This window comes from Myotis daubentonii, chromosome 3 (assembly GCF_963259705.1).
Source record: "Myotis daubentonii chromosome 3, mMyoDau2.1, whole genome shotgun sequence".
NCBI lineage: Eukaryota > Metazoa > Chordata > Mammalia > Chiroptera > Vespertilionidae > Myotis > Myotis daubentonii.
The window spans coordinates 155,125,083-155,145,934 of NC_081842.1; the positions used below are offsets into that span (position 1 = coordinate 155,125,083).

At 39.9% G+C, this 20,852-nt stretch overlaps 1 protein-coding gene across 1 annotated transcript in view; it reads right to left on the bottom strand.

The window, feature by feature from the left end:
- Window positions 1–360: 360 nt before the first annotated feature.
- Window positions 361–20,852, bottom strand: part of LOC132229734 (calcium-activated chloride channel regulator 2-like) — a 42,928-nt gene continuing 22,436 nt past the window's right edge. The window contains exons 7-14 of the mRNA XM_059686219.1: window positions 19,281–19,511; window positions 18,038–18,215; window positions 17,111–17,217; window positions 15,163–15,387; window positions 12,693–12,963; window positions 9,742–9,915; window positions 6,104–6,337; window positions 361–2,181 (exon numbers count right to left, since the gene is read on the bottom strand). Coding sequence (XP_059542202.1) covers window positions 1,739–2,181; window positions 6,104–6,337; window positions 9,742–9,915; window positions 12,693–12,963; window positions 15,163–15,387; window positions 17,111–17,217; window positions 18,038–18,215; window positions 19,281–19,511 — 1,863 coding nt within the window. The 3' untranslated portion in view covers window positions 361–1,738. The remainder of the gene's footprint in view (window positions 2,182–6,103; window positions 6,338–9,741; window positions 9,916–12,692; window positions 12,964–15,162; window positions 15,388–17,110; window positions 17,218–18,037; window positions 18,216–19,280; window positions 19,512–20,852) is intronic.

A 20,852-nucleotide genomic window follows, 5' to 3' on the forward strand; every position in this document is an offset into this window, starting at 1 on the left:
ACCAGCACAATATTTTGGTTTACTCACTTTAGCCTCCATTTCCCTCTCTGTGAAATAAGGAAAACATTTGGGGACATAAAACCTACCACCCCTGCCCTGACTGGTTTGGCTCAGTGGATAGAGCGTCGGCCTGCGGACTGAAGGGTCCTGGGTTTGATTCCAGTCAAGGGCATGTACCTTTGGTTGCGGGCACATCCCCAGTAGGGAGAGTGCAGGAGGCAGCTGATCGATGTTTCTTTGTCATCGATGTTTCTAACTCTCTATCCCTCTCCCTTCCTCTCTGTAAAAAATCAATAAAATATATTTTAAAAACCCCACAAAAACCTACCACTCCCCATCTCAATATTTTACCAGCCTATTGAAATTACAGGGAAGCAAATCCCAAGTTAACAGGCATTAGAGGGAGGAGAGACTGACTGCCAAGTGAGTACTTGAAACTCTCCCATCTGCAAGAATTTAGGCACTATGGGCTTAGAATGTGATAGGCCGGACCTGGGGTGTAGTATGAACTGCAAGGAGGCAGCTTAGGTAGAGAGATTTGTTGGTTGTTTTTTCCCCCTGTGCTGCTCTGAGGCTCTTACTCAAGGCTTCACCCTCTGTTGCTTTTTCTTGTCCCAATTCACCACAATTTCTTCCCCCATCCCCAAAACTTAACCTAATTTTTTCTTTTATTTGGTCCTGATTGTATAACATCCATTCTACATTGTTGTTTGTATTTACCCAATAAAGTTTCCAGTTCTTTAATATATACGGCAAGTGATTCTATTGCTCAATAATCTTTCTTTAAAAATAAGAGAAATAAGATTAGATGAAAGATGATTTTTAATTCCTTCTGACTTATGCTTCCCTCTCTCAGTTTGTTCCCCATTCCCTTGATCAATATAAATAACCCCTGATTAAGAAAGGATTCCTGGAGTCTTAGTTAAACAAAAAACAGAATCAGTTAATCATTTCTAAAGGCCTTTCTCCTGTGACCTCTTCTTGGGTTGAAATTGAATGAAACTATGTAGCCTATGTATGTATTAAAATAAGTTTAGAACTATGTCTTTTATTTTTTACTTAAAGCCTTATGAAAATTATAACCATTTGCTTCAAATAACACCTAAGACAATAACTTGGAAAGCTACTTTGATGAGAGTAAAAACTGAGAAACAATAAATTCAACAGACCTCTGTTACAAAACCAGGGTCAGGGGAAAAGGATAATACCCACATTTTAAGGTTAATTTTCACAGTGATCTGTGGTATAGCTAACCAAATGGCTAGAGGTAAAGAATTTTACAAGAGGCACCATATATAAAATGCACATTGATCTTTAGTCATAAACAAGCAATCTGTTCTGAAGAGATAGAGAGAATGAAAAAAATTAAAGTAACTAAACAATTGCTTATATCATTCAGACATCCTCTTCTCTACTTTGGGCTATTTTTTTCTCTTCAATAAAATGAGCTTTTCTTGACTCTGATTCAACTTTGACCTTGCCTTGTTTGTCTTTAAAGAATTATCTTGGAAAATAATTTTTATTATTTTATTCATAGCCTAAATGTAAGGGCTTTCTACTTTACCCTCAAAATGAGGGTTATAAAAGTTTTTGTCTTTTTATTATGTAAAAACATGATCTGTAGTATGCAAAATTCAAAGCACTTTTAACAGTTTTGATGTTCATTTGTTTTTATTGGTATGTTTTTGTAAAGTGCAAAGGGCATGGGTTTTGCATTTAAGAACCAAGGTAATTTTGTTCATAGTAATTCTATTCCATTTTCTTTTCTGTCTGCTCTCCTTTTCTTGTTTAAAATACAATGTGTTACAACTATAGTGAGGCAAATGATTCCTATCAAACCCATTGCTATTAAAACTCCTTTCAATATAAGATCATCTCTGGCAAGTACAGGAGCAGAATTTGGAAGAATGAACAATGATGCCTGAGCAATATTAGATACTGCAGATTTTAAGGAGTTCTTATCTATTGTCCGTATTGCCACATAAATTCTGTGGCTTTCTTGTGTCTCTCCATCAGGTTGATGTTCAGGTCCATTTGTGAAAAGCTTTGGTGAAAATGTAAATATCTCCTTGGTGCCAGCTGGTTGGGGATTTAGCTTTGAGGTATTCACTAAAATGGCATTGTTAAAATCATCTTGAATATTCTGTAGACTTTTACTCATTCTTATTTCATAGCTGTTAGCTGAAATTAAAAATATAAATGGGAAGGTGAGGTCATTCTGAGTAGCTTTTTTAATTTGGTACAAATGACTAATGAGAATAGCAACAAAAAGTCAAAATAGCTAAGAACAAACATAACAAGAAATATACACATGAACAGAACTTTAATGCATTATCTAAGAACTAATATTAAAACCTAAACAAGAGGAAAGACATTGTTTTTGAATAGTAAGATTCAGCATAATAAAGATAGTTTTCTCTTTTTTTTGAATTTTATAGGATTCTATTAATAGTGCCTCAAGTTTCTATTTTAACAAGCTTCTTGCAAAGTTTAAATGGAAAATAAATAATCAAGATTGGCCATATGAAGTCTAAAAAATAGCAATGTTGAAGGACTAACCTTATCATATATAAAAACACTATAATGCTTTAATAGCTAAAAAATTGCAGTACTCGTACATGACTAGACATACCAAAAACAGGCCAAATCCATTCAGGAATTTAGTATATAAATAATAGAGATAGAATTCATTAATGGGGGAAATACAAATTTCTTGATAATGGTGGTGTGATAATTGGGTAAAAAAGCTGGAAAAACAATGTGACCTATACTACAAACTTTTTTTTTTCAGGATAAATTCTGAAGTGATCAAAAAATTTGATGTAAAAAATAAAAATATTAAGTATTTAGTAGATGACATGGATGAATGCCAGTTAATCTTGAAATGCGAGAGTCTCTTCTAATTAAAATTCAAAATTCAGAAGACATAAACAAAAATTGATAAATTTGAGTATATAAAATGAAAAACTTCTGCATGGGGAAAAATTCCCACCTCTTAAGCAAAATATAAACATAAATGTTAAGTCACAAAAATATTTACGACTTAAATCAAATGTAAAGCTTAATTCTGGTAATAGCTGAGTGGCTTCTGTTAAGTTGGAGAGCCCAGGATCAGATACATGCAGACATGTGATGAGATAATAGACTCCCCCTGGAATTTCTAACAGATCAACGTGCCAGACACAGATACCAGCTTCTTCTCCCTTAATCCACATACCCCCACACAGATACTGACTTCTTTCTGAATACCCCTGCCCATTCCCTGTGGCAGAGAATTCCTCAGCTCATGTCCCCGCCCCTCACCCAATCGCAGTATAAAAAAAGTGCCCCCCTCCCTGTTGGTGTGAATCCACGTGCCCTGTCCTTGGGGTACGTGGGACTCCGGGGACGCAGAAATAAACCTTTTCCTTTCCTTTCTTTTCTGATTCACTGGACTCTCTATTTCTTGCGCCGCCTCCTGACCCACCTAACCTAACAGCTTCTCTTAGACTAACTCTCCAGCAGATAACAGGCATGAACTCTGAAGAAAGGAAAAAATCTATTGAAGCACTGGACTTGGATAAAAAGCAGATAGAAACCAGAGGAAGGATAACCTTTAAAAGAAGGGAACCAGACTGGAAATGATTTATATTTATGTAGCTTTTCTTCTGAGGGCACTTACCACTTCAGCACATACAACTGACACTGATACAATAAGCCACTATCTTATTGGGCTAAGAAGTGAGAGAACCAAGTATGGGATGACCAGACTGTTTGAAAATGGAAGGAGGCCCAGAAGGACGAGTTCAAAATATTCTCTCAGATCATTTGAAGACTCATTATTATGCATGTGTGGGCGAAACATCAAGGGCTCAAGGGAAAAGCAATAGCTGGAAGCTGAGAATTGAGCAGAGTTTTATGCTAATGCCCACCACAGGGGAGATACGGAGTTTGGAGTATGAGTCTTGCCAAGTTAGAAAAATTGCAAAACTCTTCAGAAGAATATCGGATTCCAGAGTCTAATTTGAAACCACATGTCCAATATATACCAAAAAATTACTAGCCAACAATTTGTGAAAAAAGAGAGGTGACAAAAGCACATATTTATGAGTTAAACGTTTACCTTCTTGCTAGTTGGTTTATTCATGGCTAGTTGGTTAAGTTTAGCATTGCTGATTGCTAAATCAGTTATAGCTGAGTGATCTCAGCGACTTAATCCAGCCATTCCCCCCAGGTATTTTTTGTGTTCTGAAGTTTTGTGTAACAAGTTTGAATCATCATGTTCATCAATAAGGTTTCTCTATTGGAGAAAAGTTCTCTCTATTCCCTTCTAATGTCCATTATGATATCAATTATATACTAAGGTCCCATTTGGTTGTAGTTATTCTTTTCAAGCCATTAAAAACCAATAACTCCTCATCTTCACTTTCTTCTCTTTTAACAGTGGTGTAGTCGAAACTATTGGGGGTTTTGAAAAAAATGGTTCCTAGAAGTAATGGGAGTCTGAGCTCCTGTTTGTCTCTTTTGACACACTACCATGCTTCTGAGGGCAGTGAGAAAAAGGGGAAATACTAGATAGCAGGCATCACTCTTCCCTTTTTTTATTTGTTTTTTAATATATTTTCATTGATTTCAAAGAGGAAGGGAGAGGGAGAGAGAGATAGACACATCAATGATAAGAAAGAATCACTGATTGGCTGCCTCCTGCATGCCCCACACTGGGTATCTAGCCCACGACCTGAGCATGTGCCCTGACTGGGCATTGAACCATGACCTACTGATTCAGAGGTTGATGCTCAACCACTAAGCCACACCAGCTGGGCTCACTCTTATCTTTAAATAGAAATGGGATTGAGTGTTTGTGGCCCTTATGCCGAATAAGACACTAGAGAAGTTTCTAGCAATGCAAACTAGTAGCCCAGGGAACTTACTGGGCACACCTTCTCTTCCTTTTCTGATTTCATATGTATCATTTCATTTCTTATACACAATGTCTTATGAAATAGAGAGCTTTAGTCCTCTTTTCCATATAAGGAAACCGAGGCCAATAGAATTTAAGCAACCTGCCAAAGAGGAAACAGCCAAACCTAAGGTCAGAGTGGGAATGATTTTTTCCCCTTACATCTAAGTTACAGCTGTTTCCACTATGTAAGGGGCATGTCCATCCCACAGTTTCACTCCTTTCTTCTCTGGCAAGAACAGAGATTTTGATAAAAGAATAGAGGATAAACCTACAATATTGACTTTTTCTCAGTGGCACAGAATTATTTGTAATTGAGACTTTTCAACAGTGTAGTAAACTGAGACTTATAAGCCAAAGAAAGATGGTCAAAGTTGGAAGCAAGACTGGCAAAGGTTCAAGGTGGTCGCTATCATTGTCAGATATTGAACAAAACAAAACAAAACACCAGCAGTCAATAAAATTGGCTCCTCTAGGCTTCCAGAAGCATCAGGAAATAAACCATTTAATGTGTAATCAATGATAACCTTTTTTGTGTGTGTGACGGCAAAATGATTGGGAAGATTTTCTTTGAGAAAAGTTATTCTGTTGAATTACCATGGAGATCAAAAGATGAGGTAGGTGGGAGCCTGAATGCTGGAAAGTTAAAAAGGAACTTCATCAACATTCGCCCAAGCAATGGTAAGAAAGCCCTGAGCCAGGGAACTGGTCCCAGCCTTCCCAACAAAACGATGGCCAGAAGTGGGAGAGGAAAATGTGCCAACTTTACATGACTTATGGAAATTATTGTCTTAAACCCATCTTCTAAATCTGAACAAGTAGTCACTATCCAATCTTCAGAAAATGAATTTCCTGCAGTCTATGCTGTGATACAGAATCTGTTTCTGCTGCAAAGACCACCATTGCATGTGGTATTCATGTTTCCAGTCAAGGTTTCTGTCTGATTAGTGCTGGCCAGTGTACGAAGGCCTCTTCAATCCTGGGGGAGCTGGCACACGCTCATTCCTGGACTTCATGATATGAAGCCTTCGCAATAAAAAGTTTTTCATGACAACCCCCTGTCACCTTGTCAACTCTAAACTCCCAGAGTTATTCTTATTCAATGAACACCTGATATAATGATTAGAAATGCCTCTTGGTAGAAAAATAGGTAATGAAACCTACCCTGGCCCCGATCGAAGTCTTCTCCAGGCGCTGTCCAGGATAAAGTCACCTCCTCCTCCAGCTGCACAGCTTCCAGGTCGAGGATTCTGCATGGTGGAAGCGCGTCAGGGTGGGGGCCAGTGGGAACTCCCAGCACGGAAAAGGAGCCCCCCGAGCTCGTTCGGCTAAAGCCCCACTTTTGCTCCTCCTCACTCCTGCCCAGTGATTTTCTTGGGACATTCATCTGAATATTACCTGGGACACCGAAGAAAAGAATAGACAGAACAACAAATTTCAACCTCCTGAATAGCTTGTTTTTGACAGATTGTTGATATTGTAAAACTTTTTTTCTTTACTACATTTTTAGAACAACTGAGTTTGTTTAGTCCACAATTCATTCATTCATCTATTCATTCATTCAATAACTGTTTTGAGGGCATATCCTGTGCCAGTAATCATGGACAAAACAGGACCATATGGAATTTATTGTCATATTAGTAAACATATATTTACAAATTGTGATAAATGTAAGAAGGAAAAAAGGCAGGGTACTATAAAATAAAATTTTAAAAAAAGTATATAATTTACAATGTTATCAAGGAAGTTATGTTTAAAGGCTTCCTAAAGTATGAGTATGTGTCAGCTGGGTAAAGAGTGGAGGTAAGAATATCCTAGGCTGAGGGAAGAGGTTGTATAAAAGTTTGAAGTGAAGAAGAGATATGCAGATTAGAAAAACTTAATTAAGGTGAGGAGGATAGTAGGTTGACATGAGACAGGAGAAAAGTTCATGCAGGACCTTGCGGGCCATGTAGTGGTTTTAGAGTTTAGTCTTTCATGCTGCAGAAGCAGAGCAGTAACATGATCACAGGTGTCCTCTAACACAGCGGTTCTCAACCTGTGGATCGCGAACAATGAAAATACATCCTGCATATCAGATATTTACATTACTATTCATAACAGTAGCAAAATTACAGTTATGAAGTAGCAACGTAAATAATTTTATGGTTGGGGGTCACCACAACATGAGGAACTGGATTAAAGGGTCACGGCATTAGGAAGGTTGAGAGTCTAACAGGTCCCTCTGGCTGCTCTCGGTGGAGAATGGATTCAAGCACAGCAAGTAAAGAGGCCACTGAGATAGCCATTGCCGACAGTCCAGACTAGAAAAGATGGCCGGTTGGGCTGGGCGAGAGCAGTGGAGAGGAGGCAAGAAGTAGGCAGTTTGAGGTGTATTTTGGAGATGAAATCAGCAAAAGCTGTGGTAAATTTGAATCTTTCAAAAGAGAAAATTGGTGAACAACAACAACAAAAAGTACCTCCCAATTTTTTAAAGTGAGTTACTTGGGCCCTGGCCAGCGTTGCTCAGTGGTTGCAGAGTTGGCCCACACACCAAGGGTTGCAGGTTTGACTCAGTTTGGGGCCTATACCTGGGTTGCAGGTTCAATCCCCGACTCTGGTAGGGGCATGTGTGGGAGATAACCATCGGTGTGTCTCTCTCACATCTATGTTTCTCTCTCTCTCCCCCCTTCCCACCTCCCTCCTTTCTATTCTCTCTTTTAAAAAAATCAAAGGGAAAAATACCCTCGGGTGAGGATTAACAAAACAACAAAAAGAGTGAGCTACTTGGGAGGAGAAGCAGGCTAAAGTGAAGGAGACTAAAACTGTAAGTTTTACAAGGTTTGTGATTCCTGGAAAACATCTCATCGAAATGTCAGTCAGTAAGAGACGGATTTTAATCTCCCAAAGAGGTTTTAGCTGGATTTAATAATTTAGAAGTTATGAATTTGGAAGTTAGAGTCTTATAGATATTATTAAAGCTATATGGATTAATGAGGTTATCTAATAACAATTTCAACTATAATGATAAATTGCATTTATTGAGTGCCTGGCTTACCATGTGCCAGGCACTTTTCTAAGTATCTGATGTGTATCAAATATTTAATTTTCCCAGCAATGCTATGAGGAGGGTATAATTATTACCCCCATTTTTACCAATGATGAAACTGAAGTACACAGAAGCTAAGTAACTTGCCTTTCAAAGTCACACAGCAAAGAATTCAGGAGCATAAGAGGTAATCAAGAGAGGGTCCTATCAGAGAAACAAGGAAATGACAAAGGAGAAATCAATCAGTTGTGTCAGATACTGCTAAAATCAGGTAAAAAGAGGACTGAACTGTGTCCTTCGTATTTACCAGTAGGGAGGTTATTGGTGACTAGGGCCAGAGCTAGTCCAGTGGAGTGATTTGAATAGGAGAGTGATTTGAATGAAGTCGTTGCAGTGAACAGAGTAGTAAATGGGAGGTGAGGAAGTATAGACAGCAGGTTTACTTCAAGGAACCTGACGATGGGGACTAGAAAGGTGGGAAGTAGCTGAAGAGGGACCAACAAAAAATATTTTAATACGGGAAGTAATACATCATGCTTGTCTGCTGCTTCGAGGGATGAGGGGCGCACACACGAGGCAGAGCCAGCCCTGGGGGAGGAGGAAAGGAGTAGATGCTATTGTGTCTGGAGATTTGGTGGTGTAAACAGCAGCTTTCACTTTTCAGTGAAGTGTGTGCTCAAGGTCATCATCTGAAAATTAGCTGATAAAGTGAATATTGTGTATGGCAGGCATGCCGAGGGAAACCTAACTTTCCTTTCTAGGCTATTAAGGGCCCCTATGAAGGACACAGATAAAAACACAGTTGAATATTACATTTCTAATCTCACTGTATGCGAGATGATGATATTTTTATCCTGTCAGAGTATGAGTTTTTAAAAGATTCTCAGACCAGTCAGTAACCTGTAAACTCCTTGAGTGGAATCAAGTCTCATTCTACCTGCTATCCCAAGATCCTAGGACTGAACCTGTCACCTGGTAGGCCTTCAAATATCTTTGATTCATCAATGAAAGAGGGAATATCTATTTAGAAATGAAGTATTATATTTAGATACAAAATAATTCATTACAGCTGATAAAATACGTGAAAAGTGTTCGTAAACATTCTGCAGTTTTGAAAATAAAAGCACTTAGAAATGTTTCTGAGATTTATTTTATAAAATAATGTAGTATATTTCTGTTTGTTATACTTTATTCACTGTTTCCTATCAGGAACTATAATAATGGTGTTGAAAAGATGTGGATCTTCTATTTATTTGGCCCTTTTATCTTGAAGGAAGATGTAGCATCTTCAGGAAGCACTCAGTTATTTGTAATATCCAAACTCTTGTTTTTTCAGGAACTCATTTCCTGTGTGGATTGTTTGGGTTATTTGCTTCCCTCTTCTAACTGCTAACTACTAAGTGCCTCTTTCTCTTGCCTAAACTGCTGTAGAGGAAATGCAGGAGCTGGAACTGAGAAAACTCAATAAATCTCTTTATCTGTTAGTAATTCTGACGAAATAGTCACAAGAAGGAGCCAAAATAATGACTAAAATGGAGGTAGGAGACATCTATTCCCTTCCTGTAATCTACTACCATGAATCTTTGAAGAGTAAAGAGATAGTCAACAACTTATGCACTGACTTAAGTATAAAGTTTTGAAATTCCATCTCTCTTTTTCTTTCACTTCTTTTCCTCTCCTCTCTCAAACACACACACACACACACACACACACACTCATCAGTTATATACATATTACATGATGTTACTCAAATAGCAGTGCTAATGATTCTTACCATTGGTTATGTAACCTGGTACATACATAGCATGACTCCCTGGAAAGGAGTGGAGGCCTGGGGCGCTTATGCTGGGAGAGTGATTGACATGAACTTTCAAGCTATATCTACCATTTACAGCAAAGGAGAAAAAATACCTCGAGTAAATTCCATCATTTTTTATAACATCAGCACCTGTAGGTATATAAAAAAACTCAATGTCAACATGTCATCACAGCTGAATACTAATATTAAATTAAATCATTAAGAAATAAGAGTCATGCCTTAGTGGTTGGCTCAATGGATAGAGCGTTGGCCTGCGGACTGAACGATTTGGGTCAAGGGCACATGTCCAGGTTGTGGACTCGATCCCCAGTGGAGTGGAGGAGGAGGGGAGGGAGGAGGGGTCAGGGGGTGGGGGGGCGTACAACAGGCAGCCCTGATCAATGATTCTCTCTCATCCTTAATGTTTCTATCTCTTTTTCTCCCTCTCCCTTCTCCTCTGAAATCAATAAAAATATGTTTAAAAAAAGAAATGATTCACTCCCCTTATGACCATAGTAATGGTCATAACTATTTTTGATATTACCAGGTGATTAAAAATCTAATGGCTCCATAATTTCTCCCTGTGGTTCCTTAACCTATGAAAAATTATTTTCTAAAGGTAAATGAGTTGTACCTGCTTCAGCGCTAAGAAAGCATTTAATTATCACCTTTAGAGCTCTCCTTCCTATCTCTGAGTAATACTAGTTTCCCACAGAAACCAAGCATAGTTTAAAGTTTGTTTACAGTCATAGATCCTTTTAAGATAAAAATGACTGTTCCCAGGAAATTAATATGCATGCACATATGCATATTTTCACATAATTTCAAGGAGTTTATGAATATCCTTGAAGCCCTGATTAAAAAAAAATGTTCCTGATTGAAAAAAATACTTGTAGTTGATTTTTAAAAGGAAAGGGTGAGATCATTTAACTTTTTCATTAGAGGGTACATGGAACCGCTGTTCTGATTGGAAGGGGCTCACTGACTTGGCGTTTGACAGGGTTTGGTTCCACCCAGTGCTGCCTTGCTTCAGGAGACATGCTGAAAGCTTGGCCCGCGCTCGACTTTTCTCCTTTTGTATGGAACCTTAGGGAGCAGTTCAGTTCCAAACCAAGTCCAGGACTGAATGGCAGGAAGGCTTAGAGTGCAGGGCAGCAGGGAGGTACAGCTCAGCCCAAGTGCAGATCACATTCCCTGGTCAAGCAGCTTATCCTGTTCCCATACCCCACACCCAGCCTGCCCTCTGGCTTTGCATCTTCACTAAAGTGGGTGTCCTAGAGTCCCTATGGCAGAGGACGGGCTGCTCCTCAGCACGAGAAAAGGAAGAATATTTTTAATTAAAATAAAAAGTGCTGAGCAACTTATGATCATAGTAGGTTTAGAAATTGTTTTGTGTACTGACTAGTGATTTAATGCTGAATAAGGTCTATCATTGTTGAGAAATGATAATGGAAAATTTCTCTAAGCTGTGGCTTATTTATCGATTTTATTTAGCAGATAAATACCACTTCCAATATAAAAATAAGTATTAGACAATACATGAGTGCTAAGGAAAAAAAATCTAAATTGACACTTTAATGCCTACACAATCTTTTTTCATTGTTTCTTTCATTAGAGTATAAATTTAGACATCAAATAAAATGGTTCCAGGGAATAAATATTAAAGCCTATTGAGTCTATTCAAGTGATATTTCATAAGATAACGTTCTCCTGGAGGCCAGCCTGCAGGCTGGGCAAAGTGGGAACATTCTGCAAAGTGCAGTTTTGGACTCCATACAAAAAATGAAAGGTGTGGCCAAGGGTAAGCAATCAAGGGCATGCAAGGTCCTTCGGATCCATTCCAATGGACAAAACAAGAGGACTTCTCTGGTATCCCTCTGAGGTAGACTTGAACTAAAATCCTTTAAATGAATGTTTGTTTCATAAATGGCATACAAGATTGCCATGGCAACATATTAATGGGTTTTCTCTGAAACAATAGAGGGAAGGAAAATGATTTTATCAGTAGATCATACACTTGGGGTTGCTAACATAGACTTTGAGGCCCACTGTCATTCTGAGAATTTAGTTTTTAGGAAAAAAACAAAACCAGAACAAGAAAGATAAAACAGCCAAGGAGTTTGTTTTTGGAGGTCAGAAAAGTTCATCAGGAAGAGCCCCAGATCTGCCCTTTGCCAGCTGGACGTCCTGCCGTCTGCGTGTGAGGAGGAAGCTCTGGACTCTCCCGGTGCGGAGTGAGTGCTTTAACGGCGGGTTTTGTTTGCTTTACTGTATTTTCCCAGCAGTGGCAAAATCTCCATCTGGGTTCCACTAGGCTTGCTGGCTTGGCCTTCTTGTGACCAAATCACACGTGCAAAAGGCACTGGCCGTGCCCTCTTATTGACCCGGCTACTTGGCTAAAGAAAGTCCAGGGTAATCTTGTGGGTCACAAGTTCAAATGGCAATTTTATGTTCAAGGAGAGAAAAACGGGTTCACTGTCATTGCATCCCCCTTCTTGGGTTTCCATTTGCTCTTTTAATTGCTCAGTCTGATGAGTTCAGTGAACAGTGAAGCTGGTGAGTCTTGGGGGAATGTGGGCCTGTCACAGGAGCACAGGACCTGCTCCCGTGTGGCCTCACTGAGTGTGGCCAGCGTCACTGGGCAGGTGGAAGCCAAGACCTAGCGACTCTCCCACCAGTTTGCTCACGCACAGACACTGCAGAGCTTCATGGATACTCTCTTTTCCAAGTTCACGTTCGCTTTCCTTGTGCACCTGTAACCTGTAGCGACTTGTGTATCAGTGATGCAATGAGAATTTGAGAACCTCACAAGACTTGGTGAGCAAAATGATTGAACTGAAAGAATATTAAAGATGAGCTTGATCAGGATGCTGCAGCATCACAGCAGCTCCTGAGCACATGAAAAAGGACATGACATTGCTTGTTACCTGCTCCATCATCAAGAAGTTTCAGCGTAACGGGCTCTTCAGTCTCTGGCTCAATAGTAGCAGTTACAGTGGCGTTGAGGATGGGGTAAAACCCCTTCCTCACATTGGCATAGATCATCACGGGGTGGGGAAAAGAGGTGCTGTCTTTTTCTACAAAGGCCTCCACAGTAGCAGGAGGCTCAGCCGAGTGGGAGGCACGAGAGGTCACTGTCACTTTCAAGGACTGAAGAGAATGGTGGGTATTGTTCAGTGCATAAGTCCAGGGTCCGGGCTGCAAAACAAAGGGGTTCTGCTTTGTCAGGTGTGAAGAAAAAGGTAAACCCTTCATTTTAAACCATAAATCTAGGTGCCTAGAGTTTTTGTTCTTATCTTATTGATGTTGCATTTTCTAAAATACCACAAAAGAATGTCAGGAATAGTAATATTGCTTAAAATTCAGTATTTACATGGCTCTCACAGCACAACCCATTTACATTACTCGGCACCTCTTTAAGGAATTATAACCTGAATTTATCTGTGGAGAACACATCTTGAGTCACATTTTAGAAGATGATAACAGTGTTTCAAAGCTTTAAAGTACTTTGCAAATACTAATCTGAGCCCCTTCATCCGAAAGGATAGTCAATGTTTTTATTCCTTTTATGTAAGGGAGGAAATTACGGTAAGTTAAGCAGACAATTGTGATTTAGGTGGATAACCTTTCCTAAAGGCAATAGTATCTGCCCTTTCCTCCACTTCCCACAAATCTCACATACACTATTAGGGATGAAGAAAAGGAATGCTCTTTTTAATTGGTCAGGACTCTATAACAGCTTTGTTCAGTACCTTATAAAAATATTACTAAATGTCATCCTATTTTGCTTGTCTAAACTACGGGGGCGGGGAGCCATACAAAATAATGTCTGAAAAAAAAGCTTAAACTGCAATGTAGCAGAAATTTGTTCTTTTGATTAAACTGTACATAAATCCTCCTTTTCCTCTCTTTCCCGCTGCTGCTCCTTAAACCCTGGAAGTAGGAGAAGGGACACAATCGAGCAGGAGGAACAAAAGAGGAAACAGTGGGTTGGGGTGTGACTGTGACTCAGTGTGGAAAGGTAAGATGCCACCACACCTTACCCAGCCTTCTTTGTGAGAGCCACGTGCTTTACCATTTTCCACATTTCAGGCATCAAGATCATCTATATCTATCTACCTACCTATCTCTATTGTAAGTATAAAATTAGTAACAGATACATAGCAGGAAACTTCACATCAGAAACTACTCTTTGGGTGTAATAAGTGTGTTCCTTTAAGCCTTATAGGGCACCTCATCTAGACTAAGACGTCAGGCAAAGGCAGCGAGAGGTAGGTAAAGTGTTCCTGGCCCTTGTGCACAGGTGTGTACGAACGTGATGAGTTTGAAGAAAAGTTAAGTAGAAACAGAGCAAAGGATTTTGGGAGAAGGGTTAAGAGATAAATTTGGCCAGAATATGAAGGGCTTGGTATATAAAAGTAACCACATGGGTTTTATCCTGAGACCACCAAAGATTTTTGAATAGGAGGCAGGTTTGACCTGGGTAGTGCTTCAATTCAGAAGGATCACCTGATAGAGAGATAAATGCTAGAGGCAGGGAGGCTGGGGGACGGAGAACCACCAGTTATGAGGGGGACTGCATTCAGTTAGTGCAAGAGTAATTGTGGTCAATTCACCACCCTGCTTAGAACCTTTAGTGGTTTCCCTTTACCTTTAGAATTCAAACTTCTACTCCCTTTACTGTCTTGCGGAGCGCTCTCCTGTTTATCTGTCTGGTCTCATCACTCCCTCCACTTTTCTCCCCCTAAATACCCATCTTACATGCTACTCAGTAGCTCATCCATATTGAACCACTTGTAGTTCCACAAAGAGCCATATTCCTTTTCTCTGAGCCTTCCTGTGTGCTGTTCCCTCTGCTCAGAATGCCATTCACACCTATGTCCCCTTTATCCTCCATATTTCCATTTTTATATTTTCACTTCGGGAAGCATTCTCCCACCCCCACACCCATCCCATCTGCATATCCCTCCTGTATGTCTGAGAACCCTGTTCTTGTTCATGTCATGGCATTTTATTATGAAGCACCTAAAACAAGACTCAACACACAGTAGGTGATCAAAAATATGTATTGCGTGTATTCATAATATAGATTCTAAGTAGAGGGTTTTTCTAAGTGCACAGACAAGTCTGTCTATGTAGATTTTGTAAAGAAAGAAGTAAGCAAAAATAACTTATTTTTACTGCATACATACTAATTTCCTTTGTTAAAGTTTTGAACATACATTAATTGTTCCCCTTAAAATTTTAGCATTCACAAAATGCCCTCATAAATTTAAAGTAAAATTTTGCTATCTCAGAATAGGATTTCCTTTACACAATGCATTTAATTATGTGATTCAACTGAAAGTGTTTTACTTGACTAAATGTTGTCATTATGAACAAGCTCAGAACACCTACCTGAGCAGTTCCTGGAATCCAGAGGCGAGCAGTCTTCAAAGCTTGATTGATGGTAAAATTATGTGTGTAGTATTTTCTCCCATTAGGTTCAAACAGTTCAATGTCAGGGGGCCCACTAGCCTGCCATGTGACTAGAAAGGTAGTATCATTGCCCATACTGTTATCCACAGTCACGGTGCTTTTCAATTGATGGTGAGGTTTAACATTCTCACCCACACTTTCAAGCTGTTCAAAAGAATACATATATATATATATATATATATATATATATATATATATATATATATATAAAGGTTTCTAGTGTATGCATAATCATTCCATCTTTTTCTTTTGTGACAGAAATGAATAGTAAAAAATTATCACTTAATTCTGACATGTATTATATTTACATAAATCATTTTTCATGTAAAAATTTATTGCCAAAGCAAAATATAGTATATTATATAAGTATAGTAGATATAAAATATTTTGTTACAGTTAATACAAGTGTCACACAACAGCATTTAATCATTGTGTATTCACAATGGATACAAGTTTATAAATAACTGAAAAATTATACTTATTCAATAAATACATTAGTAACACTGTAAAATTCTCAAACTTGGAAAGCATATAAACTTTTTTTGGTGGATGACAGCAGAGACATTGTGGACTATTTGCTAAAATTAGTTTAACAAGTGTTTGTGAACTGCTGGCCTCTATACCATATTCTGTGCTGGGCCCTGAGCTCTTGGAGGAGCTTAGATGTGGTTTCTGCTCACAGTCTAGTGGGGCTAATGACAAAAGCAAGTGGGGAGAGGTGGCCAAATTTGGAAACATAAGTTTGATTTGAGCCATATGAATAATAACTTTTTAACACATTTGTTTTTATTTGATACTAGAGGCCCGGTGCACAAATTCGTGCACAGATGGTGTCCAGCCAACCAGCACCCATCAGGGCCAATAGGGCTGAGAGGGTCAGGGGGAAGGGCCATGGGCAGTTGGCAGGCTGGCCCCACCCCCTGGTCAAACTCCAGTAGAACTCCCAGTAGAGGGGACAATTTGCATATTACCCTTTTATTATATAGGATTAATAAAAAGGAAATCACAGGTGGAAGATCATTCAGAAAGCTAATTATAGTCTAATATATATTGTCATTTATAATTCACCTTTCTTCACTTCTCTTTAAAAAAATTTTTTTTTATTGTTGACAGTATTACAGATAACCCCAAACACCCTCTCCCTTTTACACTTCTAATCATGGGATAATGGTTATTGCCTCTACTGTGTACATATAATTATGTTAAAATTTTTCTAGGAATAATTTACTGACTTCATTGTTCCTGTGAAGCCATTAAGTTGGCAGGTTCACTTACCATCTGTGAGGAAACAGCAGATGCAATTTTGTTCAGTTATGTTCAAAATATCTTTAAACTACTTAGAAGAAAAATTTGGGCCCTTTTAAAAATTAGCTTGATTAGAGGATGCTTTTGTGAACAAAATCAAATAAACTGTGGTTGTTAAAAAGATATTTAGGAATTTTTAGAATTTAATGGAATAGTTGATACTTTTTATATGTGAGAGGAACTTCAAAGAAGTTTTTGGATAAGCTAAAGTAAAATGGATTCTCATTTATGGAAAGTTATTATGGAACTGAAACTAAATACATGATTTTTAATTTTTCTTCTGGGCCTTACCTCCACTGCATTCCCATCCTCACCCGCATTTTGAGCCATGAGGAAGGAGCAAGTTCTGCTTATAGAACTTGAAAAGCAATTACAGAAAATGACTCCTAGGGCTGAGAAGTACGGACATCAGGTAGAAATGAAGCCTGGCTCTGGTGATGCCAGGAAGCTCATTACATATTCAAATAAGGTGAATGAGGCAATGAACCCAATTCATCTATTTTCCTTGTCCCACTCCTCCTCCCCCCGCCAGCTGTAAGTATAACATTGAGGAGATTCTGACCTGAATACATTGTTGAAAAATGTCTCCAGTTCCCGAGGAAATTCTACTGAAAGCATCAATCATGCTATTGGAGGTTGATTTATCTGGAACAAAGAACTTTAAACCTCCTGAAATACATGATTTGGATGTTACCTCTTAAAATGTATAACAGAATACAAAAATAAAATTTAGGCCATTTCCAACAGCTTTTCTTTGCATAAGGGGGTTGGTTCGGGAGAGCTAGAGCAGTGCTTGATTTGCTTTGCATGGTGGCCTCACAATCACATAGTGAGCCGCAGAAAGTGATGGTTTTGTCTCTTCTGTCCACAGATGTAATATGAGGGTCTAGAACTCTACTCTGTACATGGTAAAAACTCAATAAATACATATTTATTAGTCTTATAATAAATATAATTCCTGGATAATCTAGGTTAATTATGACCTATACTGCTATATATTTACATTTACATTTTGAAAACATTTTAAAAAGTAATTCAGTAAAACTTAACTTTCAGTTTTCAAGTCAGCATACCCATTTTTATTGAATATAAGAATGTAAGATAAGATTATTCTGTGCCTCATTTAGAAAAAGACATGTGGCTTACAATATAATATGTCTTTATCATAGAAGTCAGTGCATTTCATCTTAAACATATTTTTAGTTCCATGATCATACATGCTCAGCCTAGTTTAACAAAGAAATTATAAAAAATATTTTCACTGGATGAGTATAATTGTCACCTTCCAAGTAAAATGGAAAAAAATATTCAGCAAAATTTAGGCAACTTTCAGCAACGATTCGTGTGTATTTTTCCTTAAGAAAGTGGTTTGTATTTTTTTCAATTCAGCCATGTATTCTGTTGGCATAATCTGGTTTTACTGTTGTGCTTTGAATATTCAAATTGAAAGGAAATGCTTTAAGACATAAGTTTTTAGGAATATATTTACCTGTAAGGTGTGAAAGTTCCTCCAGGTTTTTGTCCGCAGATGCACCCAGGGCAATGGTGTGAATGGTTGAACCACTGCTGAGCACAGTGAGTAAGCAGTTGCTGATATGCTCATCATGTCCACTGGTCACTAATATCAACACAGAGCCATAGGCTTTTCCATTCAGTTTTTCAGCCACCTGAACATGGAGTATCGGTCATTCGGAAGGAAATGTAATTCAAATTGTCTTAGTGAGGAGAAAAATTCATCCTGAAATTCCCCACCAGTGGGCCTATGCCTCTCTGAGGTCCTCTGTAGCTCCTGCACTCCATGCCCACCCCCATTTAGTCCTCACCACCCCATCACAGCACTTGTCATCCTACACACCCTTGCCCGTGTGCTTGTGCTCAGGGACTCTCTCTGTTCCAGTCACCATGATGTGCCACTAGTTCAGAATAGAGTGCCCCATGGAGGATATGAGGGAACTTGACCGTGTGAGATCTGGCCTTTGAGAGCCAGTGAGTGACCAATAGGGCCCTAGAACAGTGGTTCTCAGCTATGGCTCACATTAGAATCAGATGGGGAGCTTTAACATTTTTAGTGGCCAGGCCACACCCCTGATCAATTAAATCAGACTCTCTGGAGATGAGACCTAGGCATCAGGATTTAATTCCCAAGTGATTTCAATGGGAAGCCAAGGTTGAGCAGCATTTGCCTATAGACAGCAACAATGGCAATTGATGTGTCTTGCTTGATACCAGATGTTTGATTGATGGCTGCATCCCAGACGCTGAATCCAAACTCATGCTAATTTAGATGAACTCTAACATTCCTGAAACATATCTCTGTTCTTGAGTTGTATATGCTTGAAGTCTAGTATGATTGCAGGCAGGAGCCAATAGGCTGATTTTGACTGGAAAACCCAAGGGTAAGATTGGCCACAGCTAGGATAGTCCAGAATTGACAGGGACAGTTTCAGCAAGTGTCCAGATGATGCTGAAGTCTCCCCATCTGGGCCATTCTTTTCATTGATTCACTCCTCCCTTCAACAAGCAGTTATTAAGCAACTATTGCATGTCAGGTACTTTGTTAGGCACAGGGAATACAATGGTGAACAAGACATGGTTCCTGACCTTAACGATGAGCCATTATTGCTCTCCTATAGTGAGGCTGTATGACCACACATTGTAACAGATTGCCCCAAATCGGATAAAAAAATGAAGGAAAGGAATGTGATAGTGATCCCAGACTTGGGGTACTGTACCTCAAATCCCCTCTTAAGCCCTGAGCAGATGCTGGTCTCTGGGTCAGCTGACGCAGTGGCAGGCAGATGTGAAACCAGCAGCTTTCGGTCGTCATCACTGTTAATTTGGTGTAGCTGGGCTCTGATCTCTCCTTTGCTGTTGAAACCGACAATGCCCACAAAGGTATGACTTTCAACAATCTGCATCAAGTACAATTCTGCCGCTTGCTGCAGTCGAAGGAGTCTGTCAGCCTATGTCCCCCAAAGGAGGAAAGGTAACAACATTTGGTTGGTAAACAAAAGTACGATTAAGTTACCTAATAAGCAAAGATCTCTGCTAATCTTTTAGAGTTTTGATTTGCAAGTTTTTTGAGTTGTAAAGAGTGACACCATGGTAGAATATCGTTAGATTAACTCCAGGCTCAAAAATGGATGCTTTTCTGGGAGAAGAGAGTAGTTTGGGATTTGTCCCTGACAAACTGTTCATAGTTACCACTCTCTCAGAATACACATCCTCACCATTTCTCTCCAACTCAGAATTCTTTTAAAACTCAGCTGTTTCTTTTAAAATTCAATCTGGGTAAGATAAAATATTACAAAGAAGTGGAGAGTGGCACTCAGAAGTATCTATCCTGGCACTAACTTCTATTATAGTGTTCATCTTAGGCTGGGCACATCATCTGTAAAGTGGGAATCTACACTAATAAAAGAGAAAAATGGTAATTGGCGTACGATGATACCCTTTTCATTGGCTAATCAGGGCTATATGCAAATTAACTGCCAACTAAGATTGGCAGTTAACTGCCAACAAGATGGCGGTTAATTTGCATATGTAGGCACAATGCAGGAGGTGAAAGGGAAAGCAGGAAGAAGCCCCCTGCCATTGACAGTGATCGGAAACCCAGGGGGGAGCTAAGAGCTGGGGGGCAGGGCAAAGGCGGCCCTGGGGCTGCCTTTGCCCTGCCCCCCAGCCATGATCGGAGAATCAGGCGCCTTTTCCACCCTGGCCAGTGATAGCAGGAAGTAGGGGTGGAGCCAGCTATGGGAGCTGGGCACGGTCGAAGCTGGCAGTCCCAGGAGCTAGGGGCCCCTTGTCTGGGCCTAAAGCGGAGCCCACGATCGCGGGGCCACTGCAGCTGTGGGTCCCCGCTGCCCGGGCCAAACACCTCAGCCAGAGGCATCCTGCAGGGGCAGGGGTGGAGCCTGCGTGATCGCGGCGCCCCCCGCTGCCACTGCAGGTCCCCACTGCCCGGGCTAGATGCCTAGGCCAGAGGCATCAGGCCAGGGCTGGGGGCAGAACCAGTGATGGGGGGAAATGAGGATCCCCTGCCCAGGCGTCAGAGGCGTCAGGCCTGGGCAAGGGGCCGATCCTGCGATTGGAGGGTGATGGGGGTCAATGCCTGAGGGCTCCCAGTATGTGAGAGGGGGCAGGCTGGGCTGAGGGACACTCCCCCCACCCCACACCCAGTGCACGAATTTCGTGCACCGGGCCCCTAGTCCTATATAATAAAAGGGTAATATGCAAACTGACCCTAACAGCAGAAGGACTGGGAATGACTGGTCACTATGACACACACTGACCACCAGGGGGCA